At 41.3% G+C, this 23037-nt stretch overlaps 1 protein-coding gene across 1 annotated transcript in view; it reads left to right on the forward strand.

Annotated features, from left to right (window-relative positions):
* The window catches only part of arhgap15 (Rho GTPase activating protein 15), a 776478-nt gene that overhangs the window by 708873 nt on the left and 44568 nt on the right, over positions 1-23037 (forward strand). The window contains exon 14 of the mRNA XM_078552497.1: positions 14537-14642. Within this exon, the coding sequence (XP_078408623.1) occupies positions 14537-14642 (106 nt within the window). The remainder of the gene's footprint in view (positions 1-14536; positions 14643-23037) is intronic.

Consider the following 23037-nt stretch of genomic DNA (forward strand, 5'->3'; position numbering starts at 1 on the left):
TCAAAACATCAAAATGCACAGAAGATCCCAAGAAAATTCACGAGGTTGAGACAGCACACCAAAAGGACACACGACCATGTTTCTAGGGTGAGATCAAAGATCCTGGATTTTTGTTCTCAAACGCAGACATCTCAGTTAATGGCCATCTCACAAGCTTTAAGTTGAACACGGGAGCCAGTGTTACAGTCCAGCGGATAAAGAACCATAGGTGATAGACCTCTGGCTACAAACAACAGACACAGCACTTTATGGGTCCGGAGGAATCCGACTTCCAGTCCTAGGCCTGATTCTGGAGCCATTAAGGTACGGCAACAAACAAATCACCGAGCTGACGTACATCATCCATAACCAGTCTTGTTCTCTCTTGAGCAGAGATGTCTGTTTGGTCCTGACTCTCCTCAAAATGACAGAAGATGTTAAGACAACCACTGCCGTAAATTATACAGAACCGCAAGTTGCTGAGAGATCCAACAAGAAAGATTCTCTTGACTGGGGCTTCAGCTCTCAATTGTCTTCTCTCTTTGTAGAGCAGATTTGTCCACTTTCATTGCAGGTGCCAGAAGCCCCTCATTGGTCAGACCAGGCAGCCACTCAGAAGATTACCATGACACCTCGAGTAGACGACAGTCAAGAGAGGAACCAGCAATGAGAAGAGCCTCAACCTCCGGCTCTGATGCCAGTTGGAGAGTTAAACCCTGAGACCACAGAGCAGACGCTACTATATCCAGCCAGCATGGCAATGCAACAAACGATGCTGGAACCAAATAGCAGCCATCCATTGGAGATAGCACACCACATAGACAAACACAAAGGCGTGCTTACTACCAAGTCACACCTTCACAACAAGAAGAGCCATCTTCCATCCCAGCATGTGTCACAGCCCAGAGATCGTCCATCCCGTAAAGAGCAGGAAAAGCCAACCACAATTGGGGAATTGATAAACAGGATTCAATGCCAAAGAACAGAAAAAAAGAATGAAAAGACACCCAGATGCCAGAACAACCCCTGATTCAACAAAGCTTATCTGCAGCAAAGGAGCTAACCACTCCTCCGGCAGTAGTGAGAACAAGATATGGAAAGGTTATAAGGCCTCCAGACCACCTGAACATATGAACTGAGACTTGAGCAGGGGTGGGGTGGTGGTGGGATAGTAATAATGATGTAAATACATGGGCCTGAATTCTCAGGTCGGCAGGCAGGCGCAATCGGCGGGCCCGGGATCAGCCATGAAATGGATCACTGACCGGAATCGGCCCCCGACCGCGATTTCACGCTGGCTGGTCAATTAACGGCCAGCCAGCATGAAATGCACGCTGAAATGCTCAGCGCTGCTGGGGTGGGGGCAGGGGGAGGGCGGGCGCTGATGTAAATGTAGGCGGGGGCGAGTGCGGAATGAACGCTCCCTGAAGGCAGAGAGCTGCCTCAGGGAGCTGAAGACTTCAAAACAATTAAATAAAGATTTTAAAGTGATGACAAAAGTGTCCAAGCATCACAAACAGTCACCTGAACATATACATGTTAAAAATTCTGTCCACAGATTTTTATTTTTCATTATTTAATAACGGAAACCTCATCCCACCCTTGGATGAGGTTTCATGGAAAATGCAAAGGCCACCTGGCCGATTCGCCTGTCCACCAACCATGAGGTTGGACAGACCATGAATAATCGGGGACAATTGGAACTTTAATAGGCTTAATTGCCCTCTCAATTGTCGGCGGGCACGCTTCTGACTTTTGTGCATGCCCACCAACCGAAATATCGCACAAGCACAGGATGACATTGGGATGCTTGCCTGAAGTCATCTTCGCGATTTTGCGTCCAATCGGGTCGGGCGCGCGCCCGCACACCAACCTGAAAATTCTACCCATGGGGTAAACTGGGATAACTTGTAAATACGTTGAATAAAGGCTTGGGGTAGGTATAATATAAGTGTCTGGCACATGAAGGGTTAATGTGGGACTGAGTACAGCACCGCTCATGTAATGTAAGAGAACACATGACCCACACTTGGGGCCAATGTCATGTTTGACAGAGCTGTGTGTAGAAGCAAGCATGGAGACAGCTCCTAGCTCTTAGCATTGAGACAGCTCTAACTCTTCCTATGTATCTAGTTTCTAGTAGTTAATAAATACTTAATGTTGAATGACCTAAGACTATGAATACCTCAGTAAGACCTACCGAACTATGCCCAATACCTTACAGCTAACCATGGCTTCAGATGCTAGTCTTAATCATTCAGAAGTCAGCCTGATACTTGTCTCCATGGGTTGGATATTGATAGGACAATGGACTGTGAAGACATTGTGGCATCTTCCTGGGAAGCAAGCATAAGCTGAACATTTAAAGAGCACAATCCCTTTTGATTTCTGTAGTTTTGTGCAATAGGGCACTTAAAAGTATCTGGGTGCAACCTATAACTGCTGACCTTCAGAAATAGATATTTGCTAAAGTTGCAAAGCTCTCATGCTGCTTCCTCTTGTGCCTGAGGAAGGCAATAGAATTGATTGCATCAATCACTCTTTTTTCCATATTTACGGACTGCAGGTTGTCTAATCCATGTATTGATGCCATTGGCCCATTGGAATCATCAATAAACATAGAAGCTAAAAGCTGTTGTGACCTGCATCAGCAATGGCAGCTCTTTGTGTGGATGAGTTTCACTACAGGTCACTTTGCAGTGTGTAACACAACTTAGTTACACGCTCCCTTATGTAGCAGAGCCTTCACAAACATCACTGTTCTCCGATGGTTCTAGTTTTGTGCATTTCAATCTTTTAACAAAGATATAGGAATAATGGCAGATGGATGCACAGCAACTCTCATGCAATCTGGCCTGTCTCACACCAGTTTTGATCCTCTTCTTCATACTTCAAAGAGCACAGGTAGAGAGGAAGTCCCATGGTGAGACTTCTTGTGGTATCTGAAAATTGTGCAACTTTGTACGTAGCTCATTCAATGAACTTCCATACACAGCTCAGTCCCTAGTAAACCTGGAGGTCCATTGCATGTGGGAGTGTAGATGAATCACGTTAGGCATAAATATACATTAGGAAATTGTATGAACATCTATTGGCAGAACATGAACATGTTCACTTGCAGCTCCCATTAAACACTCCACCAGAAATTCATGGAATGCTCTAAATAGACTGCTGTCTAACATTACAAATTTCCACCCCTTTTCCTGTTTCAGTTGTGCTCACATTATACCCAAAAGGCATAACTGATCAGAAAAACTAGACTAAAGAATTTCCGGTGGATAAGCACTGATCTGAATTTGTAATCAGAAATAACCTGAACAGTTTAATTATATCTGTATTTGGCTTGAATTAGATTAGTTCATTTTATTTAAAAAATCACAGAGAACATATAAAAACAGCTAAAATGTATTTCTATGCACTTATATTGATGCTTCTCATATCCCTCCAGTAGGATCATGTCTTCATACAGGATATTGTCTGTTGTTATAAGTGAAGCCATCCTTCAGTTTTTTTTTGAAGAAAAGAATGTCATTTTAGATCCAATGGATCAGGAGATGTCTATATTTTTGCAAATTACTGGGGAAGTCAGATGCTCATCAATCTAATCTGATGTTTTTTTTAAATATGATTCTCCCAGGAGATGTAGTTGTTGGTGTCTGGTTTGTCTAATGTTGCAGGATATATCTGAGACTGTATACGAACTTCTCATGTCCGATTAGAAAGGAGTGTGCAGGGCCATAAGGGTCCAGGGCTGGAACTTCCTGCTGCGCTCACCTCGCATCCAGCCATAAGCCTGGCATCACTGACACCCAGTTCAGATGGGAGTTAGGCTTGGTCTATTTAAATAAGTTCCAGGAATTAAAGTAGCCAGGGTTTCATATGCTGTGAACCAGGATGTGTTTGATGTTTGCTACTCACCCTGAGTTAAAATCGGGGTTCTAATCTCTGACACTGTAATGATACTGTATATATCTGTTCCTTAGCACTCTGCTGTGTTTTATTTGTGGCAATCTCATGGTAAAGCCTATCTCCAACCTTAGAAAGTGTCATGCTCTAATTTGACAATCTAGTAATGAAGTAGGCATTCATTCTAATGATGGGGTGTGTCCCTAATTCTTAGCAGTCTATTGACAGAACCTATGTCTGATCTCTGGTGATCCATTGATGGAGTATGTAACTGATCTCTGGTGATCTACTAAATAAGCATGGGTAGAAATTTGTCCTCATTGGTAGCCCAAAATGGGTGCTACAGGATCAGCTGTTGTTTGTTGCCTGTCTGATATTCAATTCTATTGGAGGAAAGAAGAGAAAAAGATCTGCATTTATTTAGTGCCTTTCAAGACTGCAGGACGTCTCATTTGAAGTGTAATCACTGTGGCAATGTAGGAAGCATTACAAAAGCATTGACTACAATGGAATGGAAGTACAACAGGCAGCGGATTCAATGCTGCCTGTTTTGTACTACCATCAAAGATGACCTTCTAGCCTGAAAGTATAGCTTATGCCTATCGATCAGCAGAATCGGTGTCCTAATCTCTGACCTTCCAATGTTATAGCTTGTATTCAATTTCTGGAAGTGCAGTGATAAATTCTTGTGTAGCCTATTCCCATCACAAAATATCTGACTTGGCTTCAAGTCTTCAGGCTGCCCCATGAGCCCAACAATCCTTTCATTGGCATGAGTCCAGAGATCGTATCAGGATTTAATGAGCACTCCTACACTGGACCACCCAGCAAACAATTCAAAGAGAAATAAGCGAAACGCAGGTCATGCCGCTTTCAATAGCTATGTTGGGTCTGCGCCTGTTACACTTGTAACTCAGGAAATCTCAGGTTAGCGTAGTGGGGCAGAGACCTGGCAACCAAAGCCTTGCCTCTTTTCCTTCTATGGCTACCTATTCCTGAGGAGCAGGCTAGAAAAGGTTGCCCATGTAATCGTTTAGAGGTGGCAAGAGGTGGTCACGCAGGAAGGGAAGGGTGAGTGCAGGGAGTAGGGTAGGAAAGAGCAAGGGTAGGAACTTTAAAATTGAGGTTGTACCAGGCCGGGAGTCAACATAGGTCAGGGGAGGACAGGGGTAACAGGTGAACAGAACTTGTTGCAAGTTAGTATATAGGCAGCAGAGTTTTGGATGAGTTCAAATTTACAGAAGGTGGTACATGTAGATGGCCAGCCAGATGAGCATTGGAGTTATGTCTAAAGTTAACATTGACAAGGATAAAGGTTTCAGCAGCAGATGAATTCAAGCAAGGTAGAGACAGGTGATGTTATGGAGGTGGAATACAAACAATTCTTCAAAACGATCAGGGGGCTCCTGTGCTGCTCGAGCTAACATTACTCCATGAACCAGTACCACCATAAAATACACATTAACTGATCTTTCATCTCACTGCTATTTACTGGATGTTGGTAGCACCAGTGGTGTCATGGGAAACTTTGAGGTGCAAGAGCTCTAAGAAAATGTGCTGACCATATCATTTCTAAATCTACTATTACATTGTTTTCCTATCTATTAATAATTTGAGTCCACAAAAATCATGCTTTTTAAGTGAAAAATATTAGCGTTGGTAGGTGGTAGGCATTTTATTTTTAACCGTGTGGCATTTTGAATCATTTGTCTTTAGCGTAGCTAGAATTTCATTATGCAACATTTTACAGGTTGAGTATCCATTATCCAAAATCCTCGGGGCCAATCGTGTTTCAGATTTCAGATAATTTTGGTTTTCAGATTCTGCATATAGGACCAGGCTTACTTACATTACAATAGCCTAAGCCTAGGCTGGCTATGGTCTAAAAACAATAAAATGGCTAGAAAAGTAAGATGTATCACTGAATAATAAATGCAGGGTACCTGTCATAAGTTCTCACCCCTGGCCCCATCTTTGATTCTGCTTGTAGGACAGGGTCCAGAGTGTCGATGTACTCTGCTGGGAGGCCTTCTTGAATAGTTCTTCCAGCTTCATCTGCCTCATCCACATTGGTTTTTGTTCCATATGTTTGTCTTTTATTTTACAGAATTATTTCTTGCTCACTTGTAAATGCATGTTGCTCGAATGCATCCATCAACTCATCACACATCTTAATAATATCGTCTGCGAGCACTTTCTCCACTGGGTTCACTGCATCACCCTCGTCATTTTTATTATTCACATTTCATGACCTGAAAATTGCCTTGGTCCATCAGCTGAATTAATGACGTTACTTTGAGCTTGGAGATTTTAGAAATCGCCCTGTTTCTTGTGGGCAGCTTAGCAATTCTGTCTGAGGCCTTTCTCCCTTCAGGCTGCTTTATTTTATATGTTGTTAACCTGCCACTTCAAGGCATTGAGAGCCAGGAGTCGGGGGTAAAAAGACAAAACATGTAGACACTAAACAGGCAACAGCTGGCAAGCAATGCGGTCATGCCAGAAACAGAATGTAGTTTTGGCACATTGTTCACCTCCAGGGTTTCAATCTCACCTTCTGCAATTACTCTGGATCTCCACGTACACTCAAGCTTCACCTTCCAAGCACACTTTCAGTTCTTCGGCTGTGTCAGGCAGAACACCACTGCTCCAAAGGCCATCAGTAATCTGATGGATCTTCATGGCTTCTTTCAACCCCAATTTGCTTCTCCCTTTGGAGCTCTTTCTTTAACTTGGAGCTTTCTTTAACTTTAACTTCTGGAAGTTCTGGGACCTTTCTCCTGTCCTCCTTACTGTGTCCTGCTCCGTGCACCACCTCCCCTGTAATGGCGCACCGGCTCAGGACACCTGACCTGTATTGTCACAGTGTTTGGGCCGCTTAGGCCCTTTTCTACTGCAAATGCGTGGAAGGCTATTCCCCAGCCCAAGGAACAACAAAAGAGGAACTGCGCATGTGCCGGCCAGATCCAGGCCAGCACATGTGAAAAAGACCTGAGAGCAGCCACAGCCTACTGGGAAATGTAGTTCCACCACAATGGTAGCGGCAGCAAACTCCCAGTATGTTCCTCAGACTTGGGGGGAGTCAGGGCTGTACAGGGGGAGTCGGGGCTGTTCGGGGAGTTGGGCTATTGCTGCTCGGAAGAGCAGGTGCCGGACCAGCGCTCTGGCGTGCTCCAGCAGCACTACACCACTGGCTAGCACAAAATGACTCTGTGCCTGTCAATATAACCATTGCAAGTCTTCGAAAATAACTCATTGAATGTAAATTACTTTGTGGTGTTTCAACATGATAATGCATTTCACAATGTTTTTTTCTAAAACAGTTGATCTGAGTATTTTATGTTCTGTTCTGTTTGTGTTCTAATCGTTCTCTCTCTCACAAGTCTAGTTATTGGCCTCCCTACTTGTGTTTTTTTTATTGTGTATTTAGTGCATGTACTTCAGACATCAATATGTCAATGTGTACATTCCTAATTCCTAATAAATCCCAGTATAGTTATTTCCACTTCATATGGGCAAAGATGCCATGCACTCATTGTGGACTGATTGAACAGCAAGTTCGGAACTAGAAACAATAAGGAGATTAATTCACACAGGTCACCAGGAGGTCAATTTTGCAGCAGTCAAGGAATTTGACAAAGATGTTGAGGGGTGGAAATGCGCTGCAGCAGTGACGCAAAAGAGCAATATCGGATTGGCTGCCTGTTATACTCAGTGCCTGATACTTAATTCCATCGAATGTAATGGAACTGAATATCAAGTGCAGTGCGTAACAAGCAGCCAATCCAATCCTGTCTGTTTCATGCCACTGAACGAGATGAATTTCTACCCCTGAATATTCTCGAAAGAACTTAGTGAGTCATTCCTCCACCCACTATTTAAAAAATATTTCCTGTTCATGACCACCAAATGTCTCAAAGTGCTTTACAGCTAATGAAGTGCTTTTTGAAGTACAGTCACTGTTATGATGTAAGAAACAGAGCAGCCATTTTGCACACAGCAAACTCCAATGCACGGCGATTTGATAATGAGCAGATAGTCTGTTTTTTGTGATGTTGATTAAGGGATAAATATTACTCAGGATACCAGGGGATAACTACCTTGCTCTTCTTTGAAATATTGCTATAGGATATTTTCCATCCACCCAAGGAGGCAGATGGTGCATTTAACATCACATTCAAAAGACAGCACCTCCAACAGTACAGCACACCCTCAATTCTGCACTGGAGTATCAACCTTGATTTTTGTGCCCAAGCTCTGGAATGGGACTTGAACCTTCTGACTCAGAGGCAAGAGTGCTACCACACAAAATATTGCTTTAAGGCACTCTGAGCTCTTCTTTTTACATGAGGACCACTATATGATCACAAAGCCATGCAGATTAGGAAGATGCCAAGTTCCATCCCTAATTTTAATTGCCTCAGCCCAGATCGCATTGGGTTATCACATTGACCAATGCAGTCTTTTGAACTCGATTCAGATGCCCTTAATGAAAATGCATGCATGCCTGTGTTTGGTGAGGGCTGGAGTGGGTTTGGTTGGTGTGGCTAACAGACTGCCTAGGTACAGAGATGAAAGAGAGAGAAACACTGGAAGTTCACAATTAAACAAGGAAACACACCCCAGCAGAACTCACCATGCTGTGGAAGGGTTAGGGGAGACAATTTGAGGCAAGACAAGGAAAACACGTACGAGCCAAATGCAGAATGCACTGATTTACAATCAGGCTGACATCATTGTTAGCTCAGCAGCTAAAAGATTGCACTTGTTTTAGTTGCTATATAGGCCAAAAAGACAGAGCTGACTGCATTTGATTTTATGTTGTCTAGAATAAGGCCTGTCAAATACAAATTTGCAAACACAAGCACATGAGCATTACATTCCACCGCTGAATAATGACGTCCATTTATGTCATAATGTGATATAATGAACTAGTTCTGTGTGGTAATTATGGTGTTATTGTTGTGTAATATACCTTTAAGAATACTGCTTGTTAAGGAATATCACATGATCTTTAGTACCCATTAGGACAGTAGTGCGGGCTATCTCTGTTGTTAGTAAGTTAGTAGTGTAGAGATAGAGTTTGAAGTGAAAGCACATGTGTAGTGCTGCTGAGCACCTTTATAAATAAACTATAAGTTTCCACCAAAGAAGTGTCCGCTGATCAACTCTATTAATAGCAGCAAAACGGCCACCAATCACAACATTCTGCAACTGAAATAAATAAAAAATCAAGTTTAAGAAAAACCCCACAACAACAGAACACTGTGCTTGATACAAGGTGTTAGTCATGGCCCAGTTGGTAGCATCCTTGCCTCTGAGTCAAAAGGTTGTGCATCCAGAGACCTGAGCACATAATTCAGGCTGACACTTCAGTGCGGTACTGAGGGAGTGCTGCATTGCCGGAGATGTCATCTTTTAGATGAGACATTAATCCGAGGCTCCATCTGCACTCTCAGGTGGACATAAAAGATTCCACGGCAGGTGCTTTCTCCCTGGTATTCTAGTCAACGTTTATCCCTCAACCAACACAACTAAGAAAGTAATATCTTGTCATTACCACAATGCTGTTTGTGGGAACTTGCTGTGTGCAAATCGGCTGCTGTGTTTCCTACATTATAATACTGACTACAATTCAAAGGTACCCCATTGGCTGTAAAGTGTATTGAGGTCAAGAAAGGCTCCATAAGAATACAAGCTCTTTAATTCTTACACAACCAATACCATAGCACATTGCTGTTGTAACAATTTTATCATTAGGATATTCTAGTGCCAAATCTTATATATAAGACTTCATAGTTACTGGATATCACATAACTTACAAGCCTGATTTCTCATATTTCAGACCATTTGGTTTCTAGGTCAGCTCAGTTCAGACAGGGGGTCAAAAGGTTACTCTCTCTGAAGGTTGTCAATGGGTCTAAGGATTGACGATAGCCCACTTCCCAATAGTGTTGAATCCATGAGACGACTTGTAAATTTCATAGAAGATCTCCCATTGTGTTGCTCCTAGAAAGTCACAGAATATATCATTTCAAAAGTGAAAGAACACTCACCAAGTAATAGATAATGTACTAGTCTGTTGCAAAGTTGGAACTAGACATAATTTGGACTACCGTTTTAAGGTCATAAGGTCCAATTAGGCATATCGCGAGGTTAATTAGAGACAAATGGTTGGCTCATGAACTTATCAAAAATGTGAAAGAGAAATTTTGCATGGGGTGACAAAATGTGACGTCGCAAAATGTTGGTATTTGTATAGCTTTGATGCACCATAATGTAATCACTTTGAAATAAAACAGAACAGCATTAATCCTTAGGACCATAGCATTTAACTCATGCTCTGCTCAATCACCTCATCTAAACCATGTTGAATGATAAGATGCGGAGAGGAGGCTCCAAAGTCTCTCACATGGAGAGACAAGGAACATTAAAGCACAGAATCACAACTGGTCAATCCTTTGTGTCCTTTGGTAGATTGCCCCGGGTTATTGGCCTTGGAGTAAGCCATGTGCCCATCTTCTCAGCTGTAACAGTGTCATACTAGGCAGTTAAACAAAGGGGTTAAATTGCAGAGGGCAACAGGGTGATTGTTACTTGAAAACTCCCCCATAAAAAAGAAAGCTTTAAAACTCCCACTGACCTGTCAATTTCAGTCCAACGTAACATCCTCACAATCACTCATGTAACAGCTTTTGTGCACTCAGTTTGAAATAGAATTGCCAGCTAACTGTTCTGGAAAGAAATCAGAGATTTAAAATCCAAAAAATTAAAATAGTATACTGTTCTTTCATTTGTTAGAACTCAAAAGAGGTTGTGAAAAACTGAAAAATGAGGAATAATGTGCTTGGTGGAAAGGATATAGATTTAAACAGTGAAAGCTTCTTTCTTCTCATTCTGAAAAGGAAGCCCAAAGTGCTCTCCACTTTTAACACAAACACTTCACAATGTTCAGTGGTGACCTGCTGAGGTAACATCTTTTAAAATAATTGTCGACTTACCATTAGATGCAGTAGTAGAAAGTTTTACAGGAAGCATGAAAATGGTTTGTGAAAAACTAGCCTCAGCAGGTTTGTATGAAAGAACAAAACAATGTGACTGGGTGATTTATAACAAAAAAAGTATATAGTAAGTAGAATTTTCTACCTAGCTGCAGACCATAATTCATATTGATGTCTTATCAAGATAAAGTACCTTTTCTGTGAATGACCTGTGTGGTTAAATGATTTTGATAAATGCCAGTACATAACAGGTAACTGCTTTACAAACAACCGAGATAAACTAGGCTTACTGGGAGATGAATGGTAAATCACTTTCCTTGACTATGTTTAAGCTCTACAATCTCCTTGTCACTGTATAGTCTGCTGACCTCAGGTGGAGTTGTTATAAGATGAGAGGAACCTTGGTTATTTACACTCTAAATGTGGCCACTGTTTGCAGTGAGAAGCAGAATTTCAGCTGCACAAATGTTCCAAAATTACTACATTTGCAGAATTTTGTAGATTGCTGGAAGATATTAAGAGTACTTAACTATGATGGTCATTAGCATGGAAACTTTCAATTTTGCCAATGATATTAACACCAGTTTTATCCTAGCTAAGCCCTTACATCAGGAAGGGGCCAACAGTAAAAGTGACATGAAATGTGTGGACTTGAGGCCAAACCATTCCAGCAGATTCCCACTGTAATTTCAATGGAAATCCATTAAATTGGCTGACAACTAGGCTGGAAGCCAGTTATGCCTGATCTCAGCCTCGTGCTGAAGTTTCCAAGATAATTTTGTAGGGGTGGAGTGAATCATATGTGTCCCGTTCCTATTCAAACTACTGAGTAGCCTAATGTTAGCATCAAACAACTTTTGAGAAGATATATAGTATGGCTTCTTTCATTTTGATTGGAAAGTGATGGATGAGGAAATAATAATGGGATAAAAGAATGAATTAAAAAGGCATAATCTAATTAAGGGATCTAAAAGGCATTGTGGACCATTAGAGTTTCGTTCTCTTAGTTTAGACATATCATTGGCAAATATCTGTTGTAGATATAATATACATCAGATAACAAATGTTTGTTTCAAGGATTTTGAAGACAAAACAATGGTTGGTGGTGGGATAGGAATAGAAGGGTCTAGGGTTGTTTGAGGAAGGTGTGATGATGACAGTTTTGAATGGGCCGGATAAAAAAGAATGATTCACCATGCCTGATAGCATGGCAGCTGGAAGTTTAGTTGGGTGGTTAGGATTTTAATGAGAATGGGTTTGAAGGAGCAGAGATTGAGTCTATTCAACAAACGAGCTCACAATGAACATGGGAGGCTTGATAGAATAATTGAAGCTATTGGAGTTCAGGGCAAGGTGGAGGTTTGACAATTGGCAAAGGAAAGAGGGGAAAACAGCAAAGACAGATGAAAGGATGGTTTCTGTCTAAGTGAGAAAGAAATCAATCAGTCCCTTGCACACATTGTTATCCATTAGTTCCTGCATCATAAACAGACCTGAGACATTATCAAGGAATCACTGTAGCTTGTAGACTCTTCTAGTCAGTTATCTTCTCCTTTGGTGTAGCCTTATCCTGCGCGCCTCTGTCACTTCCTCATCTTCTTGCTCTCGTGCTCTCTTTCGCTTCAAGTAACATACCCTAAGAAGGCACTGGCGACCATGGACTTCCATGTCTTGGTCCAGGTTTATGCTTGGCAAGGTACTGTTATGGTTTACCAATGTCTTCTGCAGGTTCTGGCTGACAAGGAGACTCTCCTACTCTTGCCATCTGCCATAGGCATATTGGAAGGATTTGTAGGTTGATAATTAACCTGTTTGGCCACATTACGAACACACCTTCTGTGGATACCACGTCCTGGAGTGGAATTCAGAGTGGATTCTGGCTCAAAGGTAGAGCACTATGACTGTACCACAAGACTCCTCTCTGCTCTAGTGCTACCCCAATTATATAGGCATATGTGGGAATGTCCATTGTGAACCCATAGTAAGGGCTTCACTGTAGAAGGCTGGGAAAAAAAAGACTTTTCCTGCTGACACAGCTGAAAGGCAGCTTGCAGACTCTTTCTTAGCTACATGGCTGAGAAAAGGTTTTTTTTGGTTGCTTCAGCCAAAGCTGATGTCTCAAAGTTTGTGGACATTGAAAGCCTATGAACTCAACCACTTCCTGCAGATAACCTCTCCCTTTGTAAAAGCATAGCTTCAGTAACATGCAATACTTGTGTAAATGGCATAATTTCTGAGATCACAGCACTGCCTTTATTATCCTGTCATGCGCTACTTTGTGGGGAGCACATTGCACATCTACTACCACCAGCTAATTGTAGCAGAATTTAGTACATATTCTGGCTTGTCTGACTTATGCAAATATGGAATTTCTTTGATCTTAATGATGCTGAAATTGAACTGCAAGTTATGCCACTTTCTATGCTGATTTTTCTGTGGAGCCTATGTTCATAAATTGCAACGTAAAACCCGCCATAAATGTAGCACTAACAATAAGGCTAATAGTGAATAGGCTGTTTGTTGTATTCTATCGCCATGGTGTCCTATTTTCATCACCTCTTCCCTCTATTCCTCTTATACAGAACAGGAAAAGGTCATTCTAACTCCTTAATCTTTCTGACACATGGAGGGGTGGGGTGGAAGGACAGGGGTCTGAAATATTTCACACACGTTGAGGCAGACAGCACTTTGGTTAAGTAGAGCATGGGTGTCAGCAAGAAATAATTCAAAACAACTCTGGAAGAAAATCCCTATCAAAGTCCAGAAATCTCAAATGCACAGATATCAGGGGATGTTGGGTGTAAATCGATGGCGGTGCATTATTTGTGTGAATCCAGAAAATTCAGTAAGCTGGTCATTTACATGGGGTTGGAGCTTGTAAATGAGTGGTAGATAATTTTGGCAGACATATCTTGCAACTGGTGCAAACAAACGTGCCCATTTGCACACACCAATGGTGCAGTGTAAAACTGGCATTATCAGTTATGCGCAAATTTCCTCACCCCAATTCTCCTGCAGTGTAATTATGCCAGAAAGTTCCTGGAAATTCCAGGCTTATCGCACAAAAGTTTAAGATACGAGTATCTGATTCTGCCATTTAACAGCAGTATGAACTAGGCAGTTTAAACTCTCTACTAAAATAATGGCTAGAGGAACTTAGTGCTTGTGTGTTAGGCGTATGTACAATAGTGCTGCTGAGAGGCATTTCTATCTTACAGCTCTTTAAGAGTCAGAGCAATGACTAACAGGTTAACATCTTATGAAATCCTGCATCTAATAAACAAATTAAAATGAATGATTCCTGTTGACCTTGATCTCAAAACCTCTGTTTTAGACTCTTCTTTTATATCATGTGTTACAATAGACTTACTGTTTTGATTTTAAAGGCTCAGAAACATAACTGTGGAAAACTCTGATGGTAATCTGGGTCATGCATGCCTTCCATCACTGTCATGAATGTCTGGTATTAAGTGAACAATTGTTTAGTTAAAAGAACTAGAAGTGCATTCTGTTTCTTTCTTATTGTAGTATCTTTACTCAGCTGTCACTGCCGCATATGTATCAGAATGCAATAAATGTGTCACAAGGGACCAGCTGAGGAGAGATAACAGTATTCAGCCAGTATCCTAACTGTGGTCATTTCTCTCCCACAGAAAATCAGAATTATAGCCAACGTGTTCAGTGTGTGAAGAGACTGGTGAAGAAACTTCCTAAACCTAACCATGATACCTTGAGCGTTCTCGTTAAACATTTACAAAAGTAAGCACTGAAACATTTCTTTCTTATTTATATATCTTAGCATGCAGGATTCATTCAACAAATTTAAATTGCATTACAGAAATTGTACAATTCAGGTATTTTGTACCTCTTATAACCACAGGAGAAGATTTCATCAGCTTATTATGCATCAGCAATATCCTAAATGCAGTCTTTAAAATACATTACAGAAATAGTGAAGATATGAAATGTTCTGCTATGGTTATGATATCACTAATGCAAAGTAACGAGGAGAAGACTTCCTTCCAAATTTTATAGTCAGTATTAAAAACAGAAAGTCATTTACTCTCAGGCAGAGGGATTTAGGAAGGGAATTTCATAACATGAAACCTAGGCAGCTGAATGCATGACTATAAATGATGAAGCAAAGCGAGGAGGTGATGCACAAGTGGCCGGAGTTAAAGTAACAGATAGTTTTGGTTTTTGTGGTAGGGTTAGAGAGTTCAAGAGATCGGGAGCAGCGAGACGATAGTCGATTTTAAATAAAAGAATAATTATAAATTTAAGGCATTGGAGAATCATGGAAGTTATGTAGGTCATTGATAGAGGGGTTGATTAGTGAGAAGGTGCAAGGTAGGATGCAGACAGAACAGTTTTGGATGAGCTGAAGTTTATGGCAGACTTAGAGTACAGAATTAGAGTGATCTAGTCTGGAGGAGACACAGACATGAATGTGAGTTTCAGTGGCAAATGGAATAAGATAGAGATCCAGGCAGGTGAGGGATTCTGTCCTACAATGCCAAACTTGCATTTACATGGCACTTTTAACATCCTCAGGACTTTCCAAAGCACTTCACAATTAATGTAGAACTTTTGAAATGCAGCTATTTCATAATGAAGGTAAATGCAGCTGCCAAACTGTACACAGTAAGGTCTCACAAACAGCAATGAGATAAATTATCAGAGTGTTTGTTTGGTGGTATTGATTGAAGGATAAATGTTGGCTAGGACATTGGGAGATTCCCCAGCTCTTTGTTGAATAGTACCTCGGGATCTGATATGACAGAGGGGGCCTTATTGTCTTATCCAGCCAAGAATATAGGCTTATTTTTGTTAAACGTTGAGCTGCACTCAATCCGAAAAGGAATGATCAGACTATTAAATATTGTAGGGGTCTGTAAGAGAATACTGCAAACCTAATTCCTTATTAAAAATAATAATTTACAGCAGTTGCAAGTCTGGAATACAGGCCTGTATCCTCAAATTGGCAAATTTATATTACTCCTCCCACTCTCAATGGATTGTTTCACTGACAAGATCTGGATTCAGCTGTGCTGTTAGCATTATCTGTTCAACATATGGCATTGTCCAGTGGACCAGTGCATACAGAAAAAGGAATGCATCATTACTGAAACAATAACATTTAAGACATAAATTCCAAATACTGAAACTAATAAGGATCCCATTAGCTTCTACAATTATCAAGTATTTTCTCAGGGTAGGCATTTAGTTTCAGCTTTCTTTTTCTTAGGATTTTACTCCACTGGCATCTATTACCATAAAACTGATAAGAAAAAATGTAATGGCTTTAGTTAACTAAAGAAATAGCAATAGACAGGAACTGACAAAGCTATGTTTTATATTAATATAATGTAGCCTTCCTCAGAGAAACATTGAAGATCAACAACTTTGCAATAAAACCACTAACAGTAGTTTTGTAGACCAGTTCTGAGGCATGATTGTCTGTATTAATATTAATTATCTGCTTTATTGATGATCTAGGCTGCAATAAGTGGTCAGTTTGGTTCTGTAGGTTTGAGTCTGCTCCTTCAATGAATCCTATAAGTTGATTATTGCTAACTTTTCGGCTTTTGTGAATTGCTGCTTTTTTTGAGGTGCGTTGGGACACCTTTTGCCACTTAGGGAAAACTGCGACCTACCCCATCTGACTGGAGTGGCAAGAAATTAATAATAAAACAAATGTGTGGAGCAAAATTTTTTAAAAATGACAGGAATGAACTATACCGGATTAAAAAGCAAATGGTAACCTGCTGTCATGATGCTGAACGTGCAGGAAATCACTGCGCTGGATGGAGAGAGCAGCACATATGATGGCATTGTGGGTAAATGTCCTGCCTTGTGGTCCTGAGACACACAGGTCAGGGCGCACCCAGGTGAGATCACTGGTCTGTGCTGACCTAACTGATCACCACAGGGGTAGCAGCATTGCTGCTCCAATTGGCTTAAGTGTTCCTGGGCTGAGCAGCGGAGCCAGCAGCTAGCCCAAAATATTTATGGATGTCAAGTGAGGGCTGTGATGCCCCCTTTGGTTAAATCCCTTGATGAGTTTTTTTAATTCATTCATGGGATGTGGGCTTCACTGGCTGGGCCAGCATTTATTGCCCAACTCTGTTCCCCTTGAGAAGGTGGTGGTGAGCTGCCTTCTTGAACAGCTGTAGTCCATGTGATGTAGGTACAGCCAGTGCTGTAGGAAGGGGTTTCCAGGATTTTGACCCAGCAACAGTGAAGGAACGACAATATATTTCCAAGTCAGGATGTGAGTGACTTGGAGGGAACTTCCAGGTGGTGGTGTTCCCATCTATCTGCTGCCCTTGTCCTTCTAGATGATAGTGGCCGTGGGTTTGGAATGTGCTGTCGAAGGAGCCTTGGTGAATTCCTGCAGTGCATCTTGTAGATGGTATACACTGCTGTTACTGTGCGTCAGTGGTGGAGGGAGTGAATGCTTGTGTGTGTGGTGCCAATCAAGTGGGTGGCTTTGTCCTGGATGGTGTCAAGCTTCTTGAGTGTTGTGGAAGCTGCACTCATGCAGGCAAGTTGGGAGTATTCCATCAAACTCCTGGCTTGTGCCTTGTAGATGGTGGACAGGCTTTGAGGAATCCTGCTCACTAGACTGTCACATGGAGAATAATCATTTGTCTGAATTACACAGCAGCTGCTATCATTAATGTTGACATACACCCTCTGTAAAATTTACTTTGAGATGATAAATGTAGAAAATTGGATGGGTTTGTGGTGGTATGTGGGTGGGGGCAGGGGTGCATTTCTTCTCTAGAACTGATGCTTCTTCCCTATACAAAGGAAAAGGAGACATAAACATGAAAACAGAAATGTAGTGTACTAATGGATCGCTTGTGGCATTGCACGAGGGGGGCAATTTTAGTTTATCATGTCAATTCACTATCACACCTTTTAACTATCGCACAATGTCAAAATCGCTACTGAGGAGTCAAGATCAAGAGTGGCTGTCAGGTGAAGCAAGGTCAGAGGCCTGAGATAATTGAACCAGAGTGTGCAGATATAATTTAGTCCCCATTTCAAAGTCATATATTCTGTCCTTATTTTAATCTTTCAATTATAAATAAAATCTCAACATTTACAATTGAAACTGCCTATATAAACTTTGTATGCTGTAAATATATCCTCCTACCAGTGATGGCACTGCACGACAAGCTTACAAAGGCAGTTTCCATTATAAATCTGACTATAGGAATTTATAATGTAAGAAATTGAAATGTAGAGTGTGCATATGTAAGCTTCTTAATATATGAATCTCCTCTGGTGTTGACAAATATTCAAGGCCAAGTGTAGCCTTCAGATGAAGTAGGGTTAGAGAATAGGAATATTTGAACCAGGGCACGCAGACATGATTAAGTTTCCGTTTTTAGAGTGCTGCACTCTTGTCTTTCCTTTTATATCACTATTATCAATTCATATATGGGAAGCTTCCTATGTAAAAAAAATCACATTGTGATTACACTCTCCCACCAGTGGTGGTGCTGCAGCATCTCCACAGGGGGAAGAGTATCATTTATGCATGACTATTTTATGTAAGTAATTTCCATTCTACATGCAAATTAAAATAGAATAAGTTGACAGGAAGCTTGCACTGACCTGAATTTTTAAATAAATTATAGTCATAGATGAAATAAGGATGTATTAGTAAATTGTTACAATCCACGTAGAGGCCGATAACTTTTAGAAAGATATTCGAATTTCCAACGGAAGGGTCATGTGACAAGATTTCAAGATTTAAGACTTTTACTGTAATAAATAAACTAAAAGCAACATAGTCTAAACACAATTCTGCAGGCAACTTATATTCTAAAATAAAGAAAAGTTCCCTAATATTTAACTTTTCAAATGACAAGGGATCCCCCTCCGTGCTTATACTTTACTCTGTCCCTTAAGTAGACACTTCATTCTCCAGGGACCAAGCTCAAAGCTACTCTCAGCTCCCAATGGCTTGCTTTCTTTTTCCTTTTCCAGCTGGATAGCTTATATTCCCTGAACTGACACACTCGGTGAGGGTCACCCTGTAGATCCCTCCCTCTAGCCAAAACTAGGTGAATCTTCCAGTCTTGTTTAGATCCTCATGAAATTGGTCTCTTTTATCCAAGCATGAACTCCCACCCACATTATACACGGTGAACACTAGACACTAGCTGCCTCTTGTCTCTGCTCTCTCTCTTTCTCTCTCTCTCTTAGATTCTTGCGGACTGACCTGTCTGTGAGGTTCAGGGATCTCTGAATAAAAGCCTGTAACCCACTACTACAATGGTTTGTTATGGACTCTTTCCCTCTCGAGGCACATCTTCATGTCAATGTGAATCACATGGGCCTTGTATCCATGTAGAAATTCTTATTAGCTATCGTCTAGACCCCCAACTTCATTCCATCTTGTAATTAAATAGACAGTTTAAAAAACTGTTGACAAAACCTAACATTCCTATCACCTCCCTGTGACTTGAAGATTAACAATCTATTTATCATTAGCACAGCTGCCTCACTGTTTACAATGTGAACATCTCGTATCATCTTTCCAGTGAGACAACCTTACCCCGCCCCCAATCACCACTCCTTTAACTTTTAACAACCAAGCTTCTTGCCAGGCAGAATTCGGAACAGATCACATGACTCCTTCATTCCTCCATTTTACCCTAAATTAAAGTGACAGCCTCAAAACATAACAATCTTACAAACTTCATGGGCAGAATATTTTGTTCATTTGGGCAGGCGTGCACCCAACCCAAACAAGCGTACGCACGATGACGTCAGGCGAGCGTCCCGATGTCACCGCGCAGTCTTGCGATATTTCGGTCAGCGGGTGCGCAAGGGAGTCAGCAGCATGCCCGCCGACAATTGAGCATCCTATTAAAGCCATTAAAGTCATAATTAAAAGGAATTTTTCACTGCCCAGCCAACCCTACGGTTGGCAGGTAGGCGAATCAGCCAGGCAACCTTTGGATTTTTTGCAAAACCTCATCCACTGGTGGGAGAGGTTTCGATCAATGATTTAAAAAAACTAAAATTTTTCAGGCTAATTTCTAACATGTCCCCCACTCATGTGACAGAGTCACCATGAGGGGACATGTTTTTAATATTTTTAAATTCCTTATTTTTTATTTTAAAAATCTTCAGCTCCCTGAGGCAGCTCTGTGATGCACCCACACGCGTGATCTTCCACGCTCGCCCTTCTACCCCACCACCACCACCCCGGCAGCACGTGATGCACGCTGACTGGCCGTTAATTAAAATGGCTCGCCCCCGCCTAGCCCGCCCAACGACTAGAAAATCCTGGCCCATATCTGTAACAAAATGCAAATTTAATTCAATTACCAGAAACTCTGCTGTGCTGCAGTAGTTAGCAGTTGATTAGCATCTTTACATAAGGACACATGTAACCAATTAAACAAATAATTGGTTTATACCTGGCAAAAAGAAAAAATTGCAGAATTTTACAGAGTTTGGAATTTTATGAAACTCATCCTAAAGATACAATACAAACCAAAGTATGTAAAAGTGAAGGTCATTGCCTTATCTAGCATGATAATGATGCATAGCACAGATATATTGCTGATACATTTAAGAGTATAATCTTGGAAAGTCATCACACTGATGTTATCAAAGCCGTATACCTAGCAATATCTAGACTTTGGTTCATTTCCTTTTCAGATAAAGCTGTTTCTCATAGTTGTCCAACCCAGAATGTAGGTTGGGAGAATGCAGGTTAAATGGTCTCGAAGGACGAAAGTATTCAGAAAACATCATAGTCATTTCAATATCCATTTCTTTCAATAGTCCTTTAGCATATGACCAAAGTCAATCAGAAATATACAGGATTGCTACTGAGAAGTCAGAATAGATGCTGATTCAAATCAGTTCTTCTATCTACTATGCAAAACAGATAGCTCAGCTTCAACCTTTCTTAACCATTCTTTTACATTAGCGTAATTACCACTCCTTATTTGGTTTAGCAAACGCACAATTATTCAGTTTTTTCTAGACTTGATCAGTCTTTCTTTCATGTATCAATAAACTTCATGAGCGTTACACACCCAAGGCAAGGGGGCTGAAGATTAATTTATTTCCTCAGTAAAATCCTTTGCTGGGGGAGGGGATGGGGGTGGGGGTGACATGGGTGGTGGAGGGAGTTGGCATTTGGGGTTGGATTGAGGTCCAGGGCAGGAAGCCAATCATGACACCTTTGGAATCAGAGGAACAGAAAGTGTTCTTTTTTAATAATTCCTTTTTAAACTTGTCATTTGACAGTGGCTGTGAAGGGCCTAATGCCTGCCCCGCTCATCTATGACTAATTTTGTAAAGGAATCCTTTATACCCCTACTTAACATACTCAAAGCTCAGGGTGTCTGAAAAAAGTCCACCCCATGTATTTAACAGTGAGACCAACGTCCATGCAGATTGAGTGTGGGTTGCTAAATTGGTTTGATTTGCACTCGTTTTAGACCCAAATACACAGGCACAACACATACCAATTTCTCCCTTAAAATATTAATTTGTCAAAGGACCCCTTGATGAAGGACCCATTAGACAGCAAAAAGGGGGCAAACACCAGACCTGACCCACTCAGGATTCTTCAACGGCCCTGTGACCACCAAGTTTCAAAACTTATTTTCCTTCCTATGGAGCCAGAATGAGTAGGAGTGCTCCGCTAACTCCAGAGGCATGACAATTGCTCCCCACCCCCTATCCATAGCCCCTCCAACCTGTTTCCCTAGGCTTAGCAGCAGGCAGTTGCCATTGAGCCAGGTGGCCTACAATGGAATTCTTCCTTTAAGCCTGTAGACAAAACCAACACCAGCAGCTCAGTCAGAATATGTTGAGAAGGCCAATTGATCCTTGGGCATTTTGGTTGAGGCACATGCTGACTCATTTCTATGCCACTATTTTCAAACTCTGCTTATTCTTATATAATAAAAGCAAAATATTGCATTTTGTGTTGGAAATCTGAAATAAAACAGAAAGCGCTGGAAATACTCAGCAGGCCTGGCAGCATCTATGGAGGGAGAAACAGAGTTAACATTTCAAGTCAAATATGACTTCTTCGGAGCTCTGTTTATTCTGGCTGAATAGCCATATGCTTTGTTTATCTGGCTTTTGGTTAAAGTACAAACTAGTGGTTTGTGTTAAAAGCAAAAAACTGCGGATGTTGGAAATCCAAAACAAAAACAGAAACAGAAATTCCTGGAAAAACTCAGCAGGTCTGGCAGCATCGGCGGAGGACAGCACAGTTGACGTTTTGAGTCCTCATGACCCTTCAACAGAACTAAGTAAAAATAGGAAAGGGGTGAAATATAAGCTGGTTTAAGGGGGGGGCGGGTGGTGGTTTGTTGGAACAAGCAGCCAGTAATAGGTGGAGATAACCAAAAGCTGTCACAGACAAAAGAACAAAGAGGTGTTGAAGGTGGTGATATTATATAGAGCTATCTGTACCTTATCTGTCCTGTCTTCTATTCTTAATTAGTACATTCCTTTAGATAATATCACCATCTTCAACACCTCTTTGTTCTTTGTCTGTGAGTGATTTGTGTGTTTAGCTGGCCTATTTGCAGCATTTGTGTCATGAAATTCTTCGTGTTGGTTGGGCACCTACCCAGTAGAGGGAGAAGGGCTGGTGGATAATTGCACAGCCAAATAATCAGTGGCAGGGCATACAGAAGTCTGCTCACTATGTGTACTGATGACGAAAAATCATGGACCTCCATCAGTGCAGGGGTTTTCCAATTGTATTCATTGGGGGATCAGTACCTTTGAAGGCAGCGTCGATTATCATATACATACAGTTGTGCGTTGGCACTGATTTACTACAGGTATATATGTCAATCAGCTACTCCCATTTTACCCTCACCCACTATTTGAGGGCATGGCCCTATGATACCAAGTTATCTGTAGGATCATGGCACAATGAAAACTTATGAGGCTTTTACATTCCTCTATATACTGTATAACTCAAGTGAGTTAAAGTTGGCCATGACTGAATCTTGAACTTTGACCCCAAAGACTCCATTGCAACAGTGGGAACACTCTTGAGGATTCCTAAGCGGCACCTTCCAACATTTTCAAACAAAAGTACTGAAATTATTGGATGCACCCTCCCCTCACCCTATTCCACCACAAC

Source organism: Cetorhinus maximus, chromosome 11 (assembly GCF_964194155.1).
Source record: "Cetorhinus maximus chromosome 11, sCetMax3.hap1.1, whole genome shotgun sequence".
NCBI lineage: Eukaryota > Metazoa > Chordata > Chondrichthyes > Lamniformes > Cetorhinidae > Cetorhinus > Cetorhinus maximus.